The sequence below is a fragment of the Equus quagga genome, chromosome 16, assembly GCF_021613505.1.
Source record: "Equus quagga isolate Etosha38 chromosome 16, UCLA_HA_Equagga_1.0, whole genome shotgun sequence".
NCBI lineage: Eukaryota > Metazoa > Chordata > Mammalia > Perissodactyla > Equidae > Equus > Equus quagga.
In genome coordinates, this window is record NC_060282.1 from 177,730 (window position 1) to 196,416 (window position 18,687).

Below are 18,687 nucleotides of genomic sequence, written 5' to 3' on the forward strand. Positions count from 1 at the left end.
TCTACATATATCTCCATGTGCTTATCAATCTACAGCCTGTTCGACTCTAGGTACCCGGTATCCAGGCCCCACGACAGCGGCATATCTGGTTCTCCCCCCATTTCTAACAGGTCATCTTCCGCAGCTAGTTGTCATCTCGTTAGTTGCATGGATACACTCGACCCCAGGCCTCCCACCGCCTAGAGCGGCTACGCTGGCCGGGGCGGGGCGTGCCCGCGTTCCGGAAGTCGGGGCGGGACTTCCGGGGTCCGCCTCGGGGCCTTGCGGCTTCGGGGCTGCAGCCGGTGCGCCCTTCGCAGAGCGACCCCCGGAGTAGGGGCCTTCGCGCAGACCGGGCTCCAGGTTGCCGACCCCGCGCCCGCGGGACTCCGCTGCCGCCGCGGTGGGTTCCGGGCCCGCGGTCCAGGCTCGGACGGGCGGGGGTCGCGGGGGCTGCGGAGGGGCGCGGGGGCGGCCGAGCGGGCGCTGGCCGGGGGCTGGTGGCGGGCCTGCGCGCGAGGCCGCTGCGGAGCGCGGGGCGGGTGTGCGGTGAGTGGTGTCCCGGCGCGAGGGGCGGCGCTGGAGGGGCCGCGGGCGTTCGGCGCTCACGCGGGAGCGGCCCGAGCCGGGCGAGACGTGGGGCTGCCGTTCAGGGCCGGGCGTCCCGCCCGGAGGGCCCGGCGGTGGCGGACTCGGGACGGGGGAGTCCGTTCTCCCCCATGGAGCGGGCCCGCGAGGGCCGGGCCGTCCTGCGGTCCTTCCAGTCGTCTCTGTTCGGCGCCGGGTTGAGCCCTCAGCCGGGAGAGTCCGGTGCCTTGAGTTCTTGCACCGAAGTGCATGTTTCCTCGCTGACCGTCCTTCGCTCCTGGAGGCCCAGTCCTTGCACGGGTCTCTGCGTCTCAGAGTCACAGCAGCTCATGCGCTTAGATGGGGGCCACCAGGACAGTCCAGGCCCGTCCCCTTCGCTCCCTCTGCACAGTCTGTGCTGCTGTGTGGTGGAGCGTGACCACAGGTCCGGGGATTCGGTGTGGACGTGGTGGGGAGGGGCATTCTGTCTGTCACAGGTTGGTGTCAGTCCCCGAGCCAGAGCCGACGTGTACTGAGGTGAAAAAACAGGATGTAAAGCGAACATAGTTGGGTACAGTTTATAATAAAAAAAATAAAGAAATATATATAGGTGTGTATATATATATACATATATATATTATATATATATATTTTTTTTTTTTTTTTTGCTTGTGTAGGCTTAGAATAATCTGGAAGGGTGAATTAGAAGTTGGGAAGGGGAGCTGAGTGGCCGGCAGGGAGGTGTTTCGCCATAAGTCCTTTTTTACCTTTTGGATTTTGAGCCATCTTACTGCACCTGTTCAGTGACAGTGATAATGATTTCAGGAATTTTAAAATAAAATTAACTAAATAAGTATTGCCTATGATAGAGTCTTCCCTCTGGAGAGGGATACTGAAGGTCCCCCATGGCCGCGGCACCTGCTCAGTTCTGCTGCCGCCCAGAGGGACGCCTTAAGTCGGTGCTCTGCCTGCCCTGTGCCGTCCCTCTGGGCACCAGGGCCAGGTCAGTCTCCCTGAGATGTTCGGTCAGTTCTGTCTCCTGCTAGCGAAGTGTGGCCAGCGCCTCCCATTCATCAGGCAACCTTGGCCTCTTATAGTCTTTCCTGCCATGCCCCTGCCCCTGAGCTCTGCCCACACCTCTATCCCATTTCCCCTCTACCTTCTCCCACCTTTCTAACCAGACTTGTCCTAAGCCTCCTTCTCTGGGCCTGGTCTAAATGCCCCCACCTGCCCCAGGGCTCTGCCCCTTGACTGCTGCCTCTGCCCAGAGCTCTTGCCCACCTTACTGATGTATTTGCTATGACCTGTCTCCTCGCTAAGGTCCCTGAGGAGGATGGTCACTGCTGTGTCCTCACACCATCCCCAAAACAGACCCTGGTGTGTGGTGGGTGTTTGGGAAACACAAAATGCATGTCCAAGAGGAGAAATCCAGTCCTTAGATTGGAAGGCAGTGTCCACAATGGGCTTCTGACAAAATTTCCTGCCTCATCTTCTCTACCCCTAAAGGGTAGAGGGGTCAGTGGTAGCTGTCAATGGTGCAGTGTGAATAAGGGGCCAAGGGGTGCCACCACACTCCTGGGTGGGCCGCTGGACAGGGCATGGTGCATTTGTACAGAGCGAAGGCAGTGGGAGTGGTGGGGGGAATCAGTAACTCCGTCCATGTGGGGGACCCAACTTGTGTCCGGGTGGAAATGCCCTGTTTCCTGCTCAGGGAGCAGTTAGGACTGGAGATGAGCCCAGGTTTGGCAGTTTTCACAGGATAAGGGATGTTGATGCCTCAGGACTGGACAAATTAACCAAGGAAGTTGGTATAGATGCAAAAGTGAACCGTGGGGCACCAGCACGAAGAGGGAGGTGAGGAGGAGCCTGGGAGGGAGCTGCTGGTGCAATGGGAGGACAGCCCAAGAGAGTGGAGACAGGGACAGCCTCTGTGGGTGCTGTCAGGAGGGCACAACTCAGACAGACCTGACCACTGGAATGACTAACTGCACATCTGCCGCACACGCTGCCCAGCTTCTGAAACTGCTGCCCCTGCTGTGTGGGAGGCTGGTGGTCCACCCTCAGGGTGCTGTGTCAGGAACGAGGGTGCAGGCTTTGTGGGGGCTGCTCTTCTATCATGGCAGGCCTTGGCCCTTCCAGGAGGTGCCCACAGGGCACTGTGTGCTCATCTTGCCCTGGGTCAGCATCTTACCTATTCCTATCTGTGGCCCTGGCTCGGGAGTCTGTGTCCCCATGGCTGGCTCCCCCTCCCCCTGGGTCCAGGATCAGGGAATGTGGCATTGGTCCCTGACACCCAGCGCCACACCGTACTCAGGTCTGGGCTACAGGGTGGAGGAAGAGACCCCTGCCTGGTGGGAGGATGGGCCCCTGGAGCTAGCCCCTCTGCACACTCACCTATGTCCTTGCTGGTCTCCAGGTCCCAGCCATGCCCAGCCTCAGAGCTCGCCCCGAAGAGACAGAAATGGAGCCCTCGGTTCCTGGACCATCCCCTTGGACCCCCACAGCCCAGGCCTGTGTGAGTGATGCTCCCAGTGTGACCCACCCTGGATCTGCCCTCCGTGGTCCCCTCTGCTGTGGCAACACTGAGCCAAGAACCACCTCCCATCACCATCAGCAGCCAGGTATTGGGAGCAAGTTCCTCACTGGTGCCTTCCCTCTGGGGGACCTCGTCCACCCCCAGGAGGTGTCTCTGTCATCATTAGGGGTGGGGTGCCTTGTGGACTTGAGAGGCCAAGACTGGAGGTCAGCGAGGAAGTTACCTGGCCCCTGGCACCCTAAGCAGGACACTAGTTTCCCCCCTGGCATAGAGGGGTCGTCATGATGGTCATCAGCTGTGCCTTGTTTAGCCCAACCACCAGGCTGGTGGTGGTCCTATGACCTCAGAGTTCTGCCATAATCCAGGCCTTGGTTCTGTTCCCTCCTGGCTGCACTCACACTGCCCAGCTGCTCCCATCCCCTTCAGAAGCCTATCAGAGGGTCCTCCCTGAAGGCTTTCTGGCTCACCTCTTGTGGACCCTCAGCAGTGATTAGGATGGATACTCAGCATTAAGCTTTCCTTACTGACACTTGACAGTGGCTGTTTTACAAGAGGACACTATTAACTACATGGCACCTGTAATTACAGCCAGGACATCTGGGTGGTGCCTCTGTAGCATCCTGTGACATCCTAGTCAGACCCTGTGTGGCCAGGAAAGGTTGGCCTAAGGGCAGAGATGGTGCAGTTCAGTCCTGGGTGTGCTGGAGGAAGGCAGTGGATAGAGAGTGAGAGACCCCAGAAAGTGTCCCTGAGAGACAGACCTGCTGACTGTCTTGGGCAGAGGCAGAATGTCAACCAGATGGCCAAAGGGATGCCAGGCAGAGAATGGGAGGGAGGCCAGGACCTTGCTCCAGAAAAACACCAGGTTGATGGTACCTCATATTTAAAAAGCCATTGCAGAGCAAATTAGTAGAGTAGGCAGTTCCGAACACTCGTTCCTCCACATAAACATAAAAATACAAGCAGAAACTGTCAGGACCAACTTTGTCAGAAATCTGAAAGTCAGGTTTACAGCAACTAAGAGAATGCTGAATCAAGAAAAAGGCTACTTATGGGGCCAGCCCAGTGGCATAGTAGTTAAGTTCGCGTGCCCTGCTTTAGTAGCCTGGGGTTCACGGGTTCAGATCCTGGGCACAGACCTAAGCACCGCCCATCCAGCTGTGATGTGGCAGCGTCCCATATACAAAATGGAGGAGGATGGGCACCAATGTTGGCTCAGGGCCAGTCTTCCTCACCAGAGAGAAAGAAAAAGGCAACTTAAAAATGGCAGGAGAGCTTTGTGGTGTTTTTACTTGTTCATGCCCCAAACACTCCCTGGCTCAGTAGCAGTCTTAAAGTGAGCAGCCTGCATTCCCAGTGTGGGACCCTGGTTCTACTGGGAACAGAGCAGACCTTATTCAGAAATTATTTTGTTTGTTCTAACGTGTGTAGGATTAGATTAAGGTTTGATGCAAAGTGCTCATCTCTGTTTTGCCCAACTCAGAACTTACTCAAGGCAGAAAAGCAGTGGGCTCAAACAACATTGTAAGGTGAACTAAAACCCCACAGCCACTGGCAACATCACCTAACAGTACAGTTAACCATGTAAAGCCTAGGAGGGAAAGCTGGGGAGATGAGGGCATTCCAAGACCCCCTCATACATCAGGGAATTTAGGAAAGACAGGATGTGTGCTCACAAAAGACCTATGAAGGTTGTAGCTTCACCTCTGGCTGATCTCCAGGACCTGTGAAGGCAGGAAGCTGAGGCAGAGTCATAAATGATGTTGGAGAGGCGCCCCAGCACAGAGCCAGTCCACAGAGACTGTGAGAGATGATTATTTTTCTTTGAATGTTGGTGTTCAAGGAAATCTCTGTCAAAACACTAGCGGAACACAAGCTAGAGAAACAGAGACCTCAGTGACCACACAGGACAAGGAATGCAGTCCTTGCAAAAACAGTTTGGAAAGTCACTAAATGAACAGACAACTGTAGCCTTCAACACTCAAGAACAGAAAACCCTGGAGGAGGGAGAGAGTGATTTACAGAGTTACCACAGTATATATTCAGATGTCTAGCCAAGAACACAAAGACGCAGGAAAATATGGCCAACCCATTCAAAGGAAGAGAAATTATGCCAGTTATTGTCCCTGAAAAAGCATAGCTTCTTGACAGACTTTAAATCAACTGTCTTAAATGTGGTCAAAGAGCTAAAAGGAAACGTAGAGAGAACTCAAGGAAACCAGGAAAACAAAATGAGACTGTCAATAGAAGACTTTAAATTTATGTAGTTAGAAGTATATGATTTATATTTATATAACTATAAAAAATATAATTTATGTTATATATAATTATAGAAAGGAACAGAATAGAAATTCTACAGTTGAAAAGTACAATAACTAAAATGAAAAATCCACTAGAGGGCTTCAGCAGCAGATTTGAGCAGGCAGTAGAAAACCAGAGAACTTGAAGATGGGAGAATTGAAATTGTCCACTCTGAGGAGCAGCAAGAAGAAAAGTTGAAGGGTCTGGCCTGGTGGCACAGTGGTTAAATCACACGTTCCACTTCAGCGGCCCAGGGTTCGCCAGTTTGGATCCTGGGTGCGGACATGGCACCGCTCAGCAAGCCGTGCTGTGGTAGGTGTCCCACATATAAAGTAGAGGAAAATGAGCACAGATGTTAGCTCAGGGCCGATCTTCCTCAGCAAAAAAAGAGGAGGATTGGCAGCAGATGTTAGCTCAGGGCTAATGTTAAAAACAAAAATGTTGAAGAAAAATGAACAGCCTAACCGACCTGTGGGATACCATCAAGCAAACCAATATATGCATTAGGAGAGTCCAAGAAGGAGGAAAGAGAGAGAAAGGAGCAGAAAGAATATTTAAAGAAATAATGGCCAAAACATCTCAAGTTTGATGAAAGACATTAAATCTACACATCCAGAAAGCTCGACAAACTCCAACTGGGATAGATTCAGAGATCCACATCAAGACTCACTATAATCAAATTGTTGAAAACAAAAACAGAGAAGCACCCATCTCATATAAGGGATCCTCAATAAGATTAACAGCCAGTTTCTCATCAGGACCCATGGAGGTCAGAAGGTAATGGGATGACATATTTAAAGTGCTGAGAGAAAACAACCTCAACCAAGAGTTCTTTATCTGGTAACATTATCCTCCAAAATGAAGGAGAAATTAAGACATTCCCAGATAAACAGAAGCTGAGGATATTTGTTACCAATAGACCTGCCCTACAAAACATGCTAAAGGGAATCCTACAGGTTAAGATGAAAGGACACTAGACAGGGACTCAAAGCCATACAAAGAAATAAAGATCTCCAGTACAGGTAACTAGCAAGGGAAATATAAAAGCTGGTATTACTGTGTTTTTGGTTTATAATTCCACTTGTTATTTCCTACATGATGTAAAAGACAAATGCATAAAAATAATTATAAATCTATGTTATTGAACACACAACATATAAAGATGCATTTGTGACAACAGCACAAAGGGAGGAACAGAGCTGTATAGAAGCAGAGTTTTGTATGCTGTTGTAACTGAGTTGGTATCAATTCAAACTTGATGGTTTTATTTTGGGGATCTAATTACAGCATGGTGACTGTAGTTAACAATACTGTATTATATACTTGAAAACTGCTAAGAGAGTAGATCTTAAAAATCCTTACCACAAAAAAAAGTACCTATGTAGGTGATAGATGTTAATTAATGTTACGGTGATAATCATTTTCCATATAATCATATATCCAATCGTCACATTGTACACCTTAAACTTACACAGTATTATATGTCAGCTGTATTTCAGTAAAGCTAGAGAGGGAAAACAGCTGGGGAAACAAACTAGATTGTTTTAGGATGTTAAGATGTTAATTGTAATCCCCACGATACCACTAAGAAAGTGTCTTAAACTATACAGAACAGGAAGAAAGAAGAAAATCACAATGGTACACTGCACAAAATAAACTGAACCCAAAGGAAGACAGCAATAGAGGAAATGAGGGATAAAGAGGTAAAAGGTCAAAACGAACAGCGAATGGCAGAAGTGAGTCCTCCCTTACTGGTGGTTACGTCACATGTAAATGCCTTAAACTGTCCAGTCAAAGGCAGATATTACAGAATGGGCGAACAGGCATGACTCAGCTGTGTGCTGTGTACAGAAGGCTTGCTTTAGATGCAAAGACACACATAAGTTTAAAGTGAAAAAAGATATGCCTGCAAATAGTACCAAAAGAGAGCTGGGGTGACTTCGCAAATGTCAGACAAAATAAACTAAGTCAAAAACTGTTACAAGAGAAAGAAGGACATTGTATATTGATAAGAAGATTGAAAACATTTAAAGTCTCATCTCCAACCAATAACAGCAGGAAAATTGGAAAATTCACAAATATGTAGGAATAAAAACAACACACTCTCAGCCAAAGAATCAAACAAGAAATGCCAAGGGAAATTAGAAAATACCTACAGACAAATGAGAACAAAAGCACAAAATACCAGTACAACTTACGGGATGCAGGGAAGGCAGTGCCAAAGGGGAAACTTATAGCCATAAAAGCCTACATAAAAAAGGAAGATTGATCAGTACTGAACTTTACATCTTAAAGAACTACAAAAAAGAAGAGCAAACTAAACCCAAGGCTATCAGGAGGAAGGAAATAAATGTTAGAGCAGAGATAAATGAAGTAAAATAGAAAAACAGTAAAGGATCAATGTTGATTTTTTGAAAAGATCAATGAAATTGACAAACCTTTGACAAAGAAAAAAGACAACAAAAATCAGAAGTTAAAATGGGGACATTACTACCAACCTTACAGAAGTGAAGAGGAATATGAGAGAATACTGTTAACAGTTGTACACCAACAAATTAGATAACATAGATGAAAGAGATAAATTCCTAAAAAAACACAAATTAGGGGCCAGCCCTGTGGCCAAGTGGTTAAGTCTGCATCCTCCGCTACAGTGACCCAGGGTTTCACCAGTTTGGATTCTGGGCATGGACATGGCACTGCTCACTGAGCCATGCTGGGGTGGCGTCCCACATGTTACAACTAGAAGAACCCACAACAAAAAATACACAACTATTACTGGGGGGCTTTGGGAAGAAAAAGGAAAAATAAGATCCTTTTTAAAAAAACCACGGAAATTAACAGGATCAGCCCCGTGGCTGAGTGGTTAAGTTCACATGCTCTGCTTCGGCGGCCAGGGTTTCACCAGTTGAGATCCTGGGCACAGACATGACACCACTCATCAAGCCATGCTGAGGTGTCTCTCACATAGCGCAACCAGAAGGGACCTACAGCTGGAATATACAACTATGTAGTGGGTGGGTTTGGGGAAAAGAAGAAGAAAAAACAGATTGGCAGCAGATGTTAGATGCCAATCTTAAAAAAACACACAAATTACCAAAAGTGACTCAAGAATAGGCAGGAACTCTGAACAGACCTGTGGCAATTAAAGATTGAATCAGTAATAAAAACCCTCTTAACAAAGAAAAGCCCAGGACCAAATGGCTTCACTGGTAAATTCTACCAAACATTTAAGGGAGAATTAATACCAATTTTTCTCAAACCCTTATAAAATTTAGAAGAGCAAGGAAAGCCAAATAAAGACATCACAAGAAAAGAAAGTTACATATCAAGATCTTTTATGGCTATGGATGTAACACCCTCAACAAAATACAAGCAAACAGAATCCAGCAGCATATTAAAAGTATTTTACACCATGACTACATGGGTAATAACCCTGGAATACAAGAGTGGCTCAGCATAAGAAAATCCGTCAGTGTCATTTACCATGTTAATAGAATGAAGAGAACAAACCACAATCTGGATGCAGAAAAAGTATTTGACAAAATCAAACACCATTTCATGATTAAAAAAAATACTCAGAAAACTCATAATACAAAGGAATCTCCTCAATATGATAAAGGGCATTCATGAGAAACCCACAACCAGCATCATACACAATGGTGAAAGATTTAAAGCTTTTCCCCTAAGATCAGGAAAATATGCCTGCTTTCACCACTGCTATTCAACATTGTACTGGAAGTTCTAACCTGAGCAGTCAGGCAAGAGAAAGAAAGACAAGACATTTAAATTGGGAAGAAAGAAGTAACACTATCTTTGTTTGCATAAGACATGATCCCATATATAGAAAATCCCAAGGAATCTGTTAAAAGGCTACTAGAGCTAATAAATGAATTCAGCAAAATTTCAGGGTATGGGTCAACACACAAAATCACATGTGTTTCTATACAGCAGCAATGAGTAGTCCAAAAAGGAAATTAAGAAAACCAATTCTTTTATAATAGCATCAAAAAGGAAAAAAACCCTACAAATAAATTTAACCAAGGAGGTGAAAGATTTGTTTGCTGAGAACTACAAAGCATTGCCAAGAGAAATTAAAGAATACCTAAAGAATTGGGAAGACATCACATGTCCACGAGTTGGACTGCATAGTGCTGTGATGTCAGTGCTGTCTAGAGCAATCTCCAGATTTGATACAATCCCTATCAAAACACCAACAGGCTTTTTTACAGAAGCAGGAAAGTTGATCCTCAAATTCATATGGAATTACAAGGGGCCCCAGGTAGCGAAAACAAGCTTGAAAAAGAACAAAGCTGGAGGACTCATACTCCCCAGTTTCAAAACTTACTACAAACCTGCAGTAATCAAAACAATTTGGTACTGACGTAAGGATAGACATGCAGATCAGTGGCATAGAATTCAGAGTCTAGAAGTAAACCCATACATCTGTGCCCAATGGATTTTCAACAAGGTTGCCAAGACCATTCATTGCAGAAAGATAAGTCTCTTCAACAAACAGTGCTGAGACAAGTGAATATCCACATGCAAAAGAATGAACTTGTACCCCTACCTCACACATAGATAAAACTTAACTCAAAATGGTCCAACAACCTAAATATAATAACTAAAGTCGTAAAACTCTTAGAAGAAAACAGGTGAATTTTCATAACCTTGCGTTTGGCAGTGGATTCTTAGATACAATACCAAAAGCATGAGCAAAAAGAAGAAGATAGGTAAATTGGACTTCATCAAAATTTAAAACTTCTGGGCATCAAAGGACATTATCAAGAAAGTGAGAAGACATCCTACAGAATGGAAGGAAATCTTTGCAAATTGCGTATCTAGTGAGGGTGTAGTACCCAGAATATATAAATAATTCTAACAACTCAACAACAAGAGACAAACAACCCAATTTAAAAATGGGCAAAGTACTTGAATAAACATTTTTCCAAAGAAAATACACAAATGGTCAACAAGCAAATGAAAAGATGCTCAAATTCATTAGTCATTTGAGAAATGCAAGTCAAAACCACAATGAGATTACCACTTCCTGTACCCTAGAATGATTATAAGTAACAAGTGTTTTGAAGGGTGTGAAGAAATTGGAACCCTAGTACACTGCTGGTGGTAGTGTAAAATGATGCAGCCACTGTGGAACACAATTTGGCAGTTCCTCTAAAGTTTAAACAGCATTACCGTATGACCCAGCACTTCCACTGCTAGATATGTACCAAAGAATTGAAGACAGGTGCTCCAGCAAGTACATGTGTATCATGTTCACAGCAGCACTATTCACAATAGCTAAAAGGTGCAGACAGCCCAGATGTTCACCAGTAGATGAATGGATAAACAAAATGTGGTATATCCATGCACTGGAATATTGTCCAGCCATAAAAAGGAATGAAGCACTGATACATGCTGCAATGCAGACAAACCTTCAAAAACGTTAGGCTAAGTGAAAGAATCCAGGCACAAAAAGTCACATGATATGATTGCATCCATGAGATGTCAGGAGGAGATAAATCCAGAGAGGCAAAATGCAGATTGATGGTTGCCAGGAGCTGAGGTGGGGAGGCATGGAGATAACTGTGATGGGAAAGAGGCATTGCTCTAGAGTGCCGGGAGTGTTTGGGAACTAGATAGAGGTGGTGATTACACGGCACTGTAAATGTACTAAATGCCACTGAATTGTTTGTTTTTTTGTTTGGTTGGTTTTTTTCTGAGGAAGATTCGCCCTGAGCTAACATCTGTGCAGTCTTCCTCTTTTTGCATGTGAGCCACTGCCACAGCATGGCTACTGGCGAGTGGTGTAGGTCCACACCAGGAACCAAACCCAGACCACCAAGGCGAACCCTGCCGAACTTAACCACTAGGCCACCGGGGCTCGCCCTGAATTGTTTATTTAAAACAGTTAATTTTATGTTTGTGAATTTCACCTCAATAAATTATTACGTACAATGAAACAAAAGCTGCTGTGTGAGAGATGGAAGATTAGTGGAGCCCCCACCTGAATGTGCAGGGGCACCTGGGGGTCGGTAAGGCAGGTGGCTCAGTGAGGCACTGGGGGGTGCAGTTGCTGCTGTGCCACTGGCAGCATCCTGTGACCACAGGCACACGTGGCATTCGCCCAAGCTTGGCTTTCACTTGGGTACTTATCTAAAGTTGTTTTTCACAAACCTGGAAGCTACTCATCATGAAGGTCTTCAGTGAGCATTCTTCTTGGTTGACGCCGTAGGTTTAGTGTGTCCTAGAAGGGCTCAGAGTCCTCATTCTTTTGTCCAGTTGGTGTCAGTTGTGGGGTCAGCAAGGACAGTGCAAGCAACTGTGTTTGCCTTCAAATCTTTTGCTTTGCCTTTAAACCCAAATTTTACTGGATTTTTTGTTTTTTTAGATTTTCTTAAGGAAAACCATATTTCTGGTTTTGTATTTCTTTTCAAAAGAGGAACTTTCATTATTTCTTCCAAGAGTTCTTATGTTGCAGAGAATTACATCAGATTTAAAAAATCCAAAGTGACTTCACCTTCCTCACCCACAGGACTCACTTTCCTTTCCTGTCTAAATAAAAGACTTCTAGGCCGACAGTGGCTCAGGCCCCAGGACTGTTTCCATTGCCGCCACCTGAGCCACACAAGTGACTGTCTCAGTCAGGGCTCAGCAGACTATGGCTGCAGGCCACATCCAGCTGGCCAGTGGTTTTTTATGAGCTGTGAGCAAAGACTGGTTTTGAGAGTTTTTAAGGGTTGTTAGAAAGCAGACCATGTGACAGAGAGCATACAGCCACAAAGCCTCAAAAGGGTCCTCTGTGACCCTTTACAGGAAAGCTCTGCTGACTCCTGTGTGTGTCATCCCCTTCTGGTCCTTTCTCCACATGCAGCAAGAAGAGAGGGGGGGCTCCCTGGGTCAGTTGCTGGGGGCAACAGGGGGCATAGTGAGCCCCAGGCCATCCTGTCCAGACCCTTGTTTCCTGCTGCACCCTCCCTTTGTGACTCCTGGGAGCCTAGCAGCATGTGGGCATTTCCTAGACACCCTGAGGCAGGGCTCCCAGCCTGAGGGACTGAGGCTCACTGGAGGACACGGTCAGCCTGTGTGCAGCGTGTGGCAGTGGGCCTGCCCCAGGGTCAGCAGGAAGGTAAAGCACGTCACCCACATAGGAGAGAGGCCTGGCACAGACTCCATGCAGGTGACTGGAATGTGAAGTATCAGCACCAGATGTGTGCACATCTGAGACATGCTGAGCATGTGACCAGCCAGGTCTGCCTTGAGATCACTCTGGTGACTCCAAGGAGAATAGAGGCATCCATATGAGGCAGGAGAAGTTCCAGGCAGTGTTGGCCCAAACTGAGGGGCAGGTCAGAGGGCCATGGGCCCAAGGAGGCTGTGTGGTGGGGGTCTTTCACCCACCCACTGAGCGCTACTGACTGCAGCCAGACGAGTGGCTGCCCAGACCCAGGACACGGAGCCCTGTCAGGGAGCGATGGGGGTTGTACAGGAGATGGCCAGAGGAGGCGCTCCAGTGAGGTATCTGAGCAGAGGCCAGGAGGGAGGGAAGGGGAGCGTGAGAACCATCCGGGGAGGCTGTTCAGCAGGTGGATCCTGAGGTGAGCGTGTCCACCTGCTGAGGGCACAGCGGGAGGAGAGGTGGGTATGAGCTTGGGAGGGCCTGGGAGAGTCTTGGAGTACCTGGTGTCACCGGGCTGTCTGGGCATGAGGGGAAGGTGGGGGACCAGGTAAGCTGCTCAGTGTCCAGGCAGGAAAGGCGGCAGTGGCATGGATAAGGGGTTCAACTTCAATGAGACGGAGACTCAGGATCTTCGCTGAGGTGAGAGATCCAGGAGAGCGAGCGTTTCCTTGTTCCTTCAGGCGGGAAGAGAGAAGGGCGAGGTGCCGAAGCCCTTCTGGTGTGGCGAGGAGCCTTGTGCATGTCTCCACCTTCCCAGAGAGATGCAGCCACTTCAGCATTGTAGCATAGCGTGAAATCGCCCAGCTAACCCAGTCAGGACTCTTAGCGGGTCTTAAGGGGTAATAGTGGCTTTGGCAGGGCAAGGCCTCTGAAGGGGCCCCTGTTGAATGAGACAGACTCTGATGCTTCACACAAGTCCCCAGCACAGCCCTCAGCCCACCACACCTCCAGAACCAGCTCTGCTTTTCTGAAGGGAGGGGGCTCCTTGCACCTGCTGGTGGCGGGCCCACCCCCCACACTGGCAACTCCTCAGGCAAAGTCTGAATGCCGTTAGTTGGCACTAGGAGGACAAATGGAGGCTTGAGAAACTGACACCATGCATTGTGGTCAAGAAAAAGGAGTAGAGCGTTCAACAGTGTAAGGCAAAGTGTGTACTGCTTTCCCTGTGCACATGGGAGGGGTGAGCACCTGGGTGTGGAACACACTCCAGGTAGAGCTGACAGGACTCGCTGATGACCTGCTGCAGGCAAAAGGAAGGCAGCTGAGGGGCACTAGGATTTTGGCCTGAACCAGTATGGAGATTGCTGGTGATTTTCTGAGATGGGGCTGAGGGTCAGTCTTCGTTGCTCGGCAGCCTTATCCTCTCGGAGCTCTCACAGCCCCTCCCTGGCCCCCTCAGGAGATCTGGGACTACCACCCCCAGTGGGTCCCACACCCCTAGACTCACCTGTGTATTTTCCTGTTTCCTTCCAAGTGACTTTGTTTGTCATTTCAGATTGGGACACCAGGACTGAAGGCAAGGAATTTCTTCAGAAGGAGGAAGTTTCTGAGAATTTGGAACTACAGGCAGGAATGTCAGAAAACTATACCAGTGATGTTTCCCAGGCACCTGAGCTTGGAGAACTCTGTGACGATGTGTTAGAAAGAGACTGGGGAGTCCCTGATGACGAGACACGGGTGCAGTCCCTCTGCCGGAAGGGGGACTTCACACCAGTGGCCGTGCTTCCTAAGGGCCCTTTAGGAGAGAGTGAGCTGGACTCGGATGATTTTGAGAGAAACTTCAGTCTGAGCCCAAACCCAGTGGCATATCCGGGAGTCCCTGTGGAAGAGAGACTGCCTCCGTACGACCTGTGTGGCCAGAGCTTCCAACACGGCGTGGACCTGTTTAGCTGTGAGGGGCTTCGCACAGCTGAAAGCCCATTCATTTGCAATGAGTGTGGGAAAACCTTCAGCCAGAACTCAGTTCTTAGGAATCATCAGAGGTCTCATGTGCGTGAGAAGCCGTATGAGTGCAGTGTATGTGGGAAGGTCTTCAGTGTGCACTCAAACCTCGTGAGGCACCAGGTGAACCATGGTGGAGAGAAGCCTTATGTGTGCAGTGAATGTGGAAAGGCTTTCAGCCAGAGCTCGAGCCTTAAAAAGCACCAGAAGTCCCACGTGAGTGAGAAGCCCTACGAGTGCAGCGAATGTGGGAAGGCCTTCAGGCGGAGCTCAAACCTCATCCAGCATCAGAGAATCCACTCCGGGGAGAAGCCGTACGTGTGCAGTGAATGTGGGAAGGCCTTCAGGCGGAGCTCAAACCTCATTAAACACCACAGGATCCACACAGGCGAGAAGCCTTTTGAGTGCAATGAGTGTGGGAAAGCTTTCAGCCAGAGCTCACACCTGCGGAAGCATCAGCGGGTCCACACTGGAGAGAGACCTTATGAGTGTAACGAGTGCGGCAAACCCTTCAGCCGGGTCTCCAATCTCATTAAGCACCACAGGGTCCACACTGGAGAGAAACCCTATAAGTGCAGTGACTGCGGAAAGGCCTTCAGTCAGAGTTCGAGCCTCATTCAGCACCGGAGAATTCACACTGGAGAAAAGCCTCACGTGTGTAGTGTGTGTGGGAAAGCCTTCAGTTACAGCTCGGTGCTCAGAAAGCACCAGATAATCCACACAGGGGAGAAGCCATATGAGTGTGGCGTCTGCGGGAAGGCCTTCAGCCACAGCTCAGCCCTCATTCAGCATCAGGGCGTCCACACAGGCGACAAGCCCTACGAGTGTCACGAGTGCGGGAAGACGTTCGGTCGCAGCTCCAACCTTATCCTCCACCAGCGAGTTCACACTGGAGAGAAACCCTATGAATGTACTGAATGTGGGAAAACCTTCAGCCAGAGCTCAACTCTCATTCAGCATCAGAGAATCCATAATGGATTGAAGCCCCATGAGTGTAACCAGTGTGGTAAAACCTTCAATCGAAGCTCAAACCTCATCCACCACCAGAAAGTTCACACTGGGGAGAAGCCGTACATGTGTGTTGAATGTGGTAAGGGCTTCAGTCAGAGTTCACACCTTATTCAGCATCAGATAATCCACACTGGTGAGAGGCCCTATAAGTGCAATGAGTGTGGGAAGTCCTTCAGCCAGCGTTCAGTCCTTATCCAGCACCAGAGGATTCACACTGGGGTGAAGCCCTACGACTGCACTGCTTGTGGGAAAGCCTTCAGCCAGCGGTCGAAGTTGGTCAAGCACCAGCTGATCCACACCAGGGAGTGAAACTGAGTGTGCTCTCCCTCCAGCTCACTGGCCGTGTCTCAGCCTCTCCAAGCTCCCAGACCTGAAGCCAGGCCCACCCGCTGCCCTCCACGCCACGTCTCTCCATCCACAAAGCTGGGCCTTCTTTTGAGACATCCTTTACAGGCTCCCTTCCCTCCTTCCCCCTGCTGTCACTCCTGCCTCATGTGCCCTCTTGTTTCTTCTTTGTTTTGTTTTACATTTTATCATCAGACTGCCATATTTGTTAGGTGGGAAAAGATGATAGAGGCTGCATATTCATGAATAGAGTTTATTACTGTAATCAAACGTAACCAAAAAAGTAAACTGACGTTTGGTTCAGGATAACCACAGTAATTCTGTTGTGTGGTAATTAGACATAAGGAATGAGTTTTTTGTCAGTGGCTGTAATTGATATTCTGTTTACAAAAAGTCAGGCTGAGAGTTTTCAGGTCTGCTTGCTGTCACCCTCCCCCAGAGGTGGTGTGTACTCATTACCACCAATTCCTCCTCCTTTCCTATTCTTTCTGTAATTGCACACAGGACTCCCCCACTGTTCCCTTTCCTTTGTGTCCATCTGCAGTCTCAGGTCCTGCTTTCTCCTCACAGCTCCACTGTGACTCAGGTCCCCATGGCCCCACTTGGGGCTGCTGCACAATTATGCATTCGGCTGTTTCCCAGCCTCCAGTTCTGTGCCTCATGGTCCCAGCTGTCAGCCCTGCAGAGGCCAGCTCTCTCTGTGCCCGTCTTGTTCTCCCCACAAGCTCCCAGGCTCAGTTTTTTCCCAGGTCCATTCATCACTAGACATTTATGGAGCACTCGCTAGGTGCCAGGACCGCGCCCCCCCCCCCCCCCCCTCAGTTTCCCAGAGCTGTGCTCCTGCTCCCTGAGCAGGGGCATCTTGGCCCAGAAGCAACATGTCTGCCATGAGGGAAGCCCCTGTATGCCAGCCACCAAGTCCCAACCTGGGGGTGTCATAGGATGGATGGATGGATGGGTGGGTGGAGCATCTCCTGCATTGTTCCAGGAGGAAATAGGCAGATGAGGTCAGGTTTGGTAGTTATGGTGGGAAGGTAAGTGTTTGACTTCTATGTTTTCAAGGAAGTAGAGGCAAGGCTGTCAGTCACAGATGGGGAAGAAGTGGGAGGTTTGAAGAAAGAAGAAAGTGTGGAAGAGTTGACTCAAGGATGCAAAGGTTGGCCCATCAGCTTGGGCCAAAGGCTGCCTACCCTCATCTCAGAGACCATCCAGAAGAGGCCGTCACCACTCACCTGCAGAGGCACTGCTCGCCACACTCGCACCTCGGGTTTCCGCACCCCTTCCCCTCCACCGCAGCCCCCCTTTGCCAAGGCAGCACCCTAGACAAAAAACTGCCACATCGCAGTTTGGATGACAACCTTGCCTTGTTATCCTCCAGCTCACTTGGTTGGTCTTCTCATCTTGTGGAAAACTCCAAGGTGTTGACCCTCATGCTTTCTCATTGTCAGGTAACCCTCTGGCTTTATTTCTCCTTGTCCAGCCTGGCTCTGAGCATTCCTTCTTTCAGTAAATACTTGTTGAATGCTTGCTATATGCATATAAACAAGACAGACAAAAATGCATGCCTTCAAGGAGTGTACGTGCCAGTGGGGAGAGAAAATGCCCTAATGGTAATGATTGCTGTGAAGCAAACTAAGGAGGAGCTGGGGTGTGGCTCAGTTTTAAGTGGGGGCCTCACTGAGATGTCCTCTGAGCAACAACTTGAAGCAAATAATGACCAGTGAGATGGGGGGGCGGGGGTCAGTGAGAATGGCCGGTTCAGAGGCCCTGAGCAGAAGTGGGCCTGGAACATTGAAGGATCATCAGAGGTCAGGTGGCTAGGAGTAGAGCAAGCAAAAGGAGAAGCAGATGAGGTGAGCATGATGGCCTTATCGCGAAGGGCCTTGTGGCCATGACCAGGACTTTGGCTTTTATGGTGGGTGAGATGGGGAAGTGTTGGAGGGTTTGATGTGACTTCCATTCAACAAGATCATCTGTGTGGAGAAGACACTGGGGGCAAGCACATGTCTCTCTCTGTCACACCCTTCCTGACTCCTTTCACCCCTTCCCCAGCCTTATTATTTTCCTCAAAAGACCCTTAAGTATTTAAATTCCTGGTTTATATGGTAGAGAAACTGAAAGAGAGATTGGGGAGTGGAGACGGGAAGTGGAGAGGACAGAGAGGGAGAACCCATCACACTCCATGCTGGGACTGGGGTCTGAATACTGCTCCCACCTCCTAAAACGCCCATCCCTCTCTTACCGTGTTCATCCGTGGACTCCCGCCCTCCCTGCCCTGGCTACTACTCGCGTCTCAGGACGGCATTTGTTAAAAGGACTGAAATCGCCCAACAAGTGAGAGCTAGTGCCTACCCCGCCCCGTCTTGTTGCTGCCAATCCCCCAGTTCCTTCGTGTGGTCTGGGGGAGTTCTGGGTACTACAGAGGCAACTGCCATCCCTGATCACCCCGTGCAGGGGCAGGGCCAGCAATGAGCACATCACTAGGCGGCAGGTGGTAGACTCACACACCTACAGACATGTGCCTGTGACAGTGTAACAGCCATGATTCCAAATGGAGCTTCCCCAATTAAATTTTTAAATCAACATCATTTGAGAAAATGCACATTTGGAAAAGGGAAAAAGAGTTATCTCACAAAATTTCACCACTTAACACATTCTCTAGGGACACCACTGCAGGGCTGAGTCATGTTCACCAGGCTTTCTGGGGCCATCTGTGCCTGCATGCAGGAGGCTGAGAATCCCAAGCAGGAAGCAATGAGGAGGGAGCACAGCAACTGTCCAGGGATCTACCTCAGACCAACAGTGGAATGGGCAGTCTGAGCCTGAGTTT

The 18,687-nt window shown here is 48.8% G+C and overlaps 1 protein-coding gene across 1 annotated transcript; it reads left to right on the forward strand.

Moving 5' to 3' along the window:
• Positions 1-252: 252 nt before the first annotated feature.
• Positions 253-16,166, forward strand: ZNF16 (zinc finger protein 16). Its single transcript, XM_046642073.1, has 3 exons — positions 253-382; positions 2,963-3,167; positions 14,056-16,166. Exons 2-3 carry the CDS (start codon positions 2,972-2,974, stop codon positions 15,819-15,821), a joined length of 1,962 nt encoding a protein of 653 aa, XP_046498029.1. The 5' UTR covers positions 253-382; positions 2,963-2,971; the 3' UTR covers positions 15,822-16,166.
• The last annotated feature ends 2,521 nt before the right edge of the window (positions 16,167-18,687 follow it).

Excerpts from the sequence above, each read along its gene's own strand:
- ZNF16 (XM_046642073.1), top strand. The coding sequence starts at position 2,972 with ATGCCCAGCCTCAGAGCTCGCCCCGAAGAGACAGAAATGGAGCCCTCG. Across the intron at positions 3,168-14,055 it reads CCATCACCATCAGCAGCCAG|ATTGGGACACCAGGACTGAA; the intron begins GTATTGGGAGCA and ends TTGTCATTTCAG.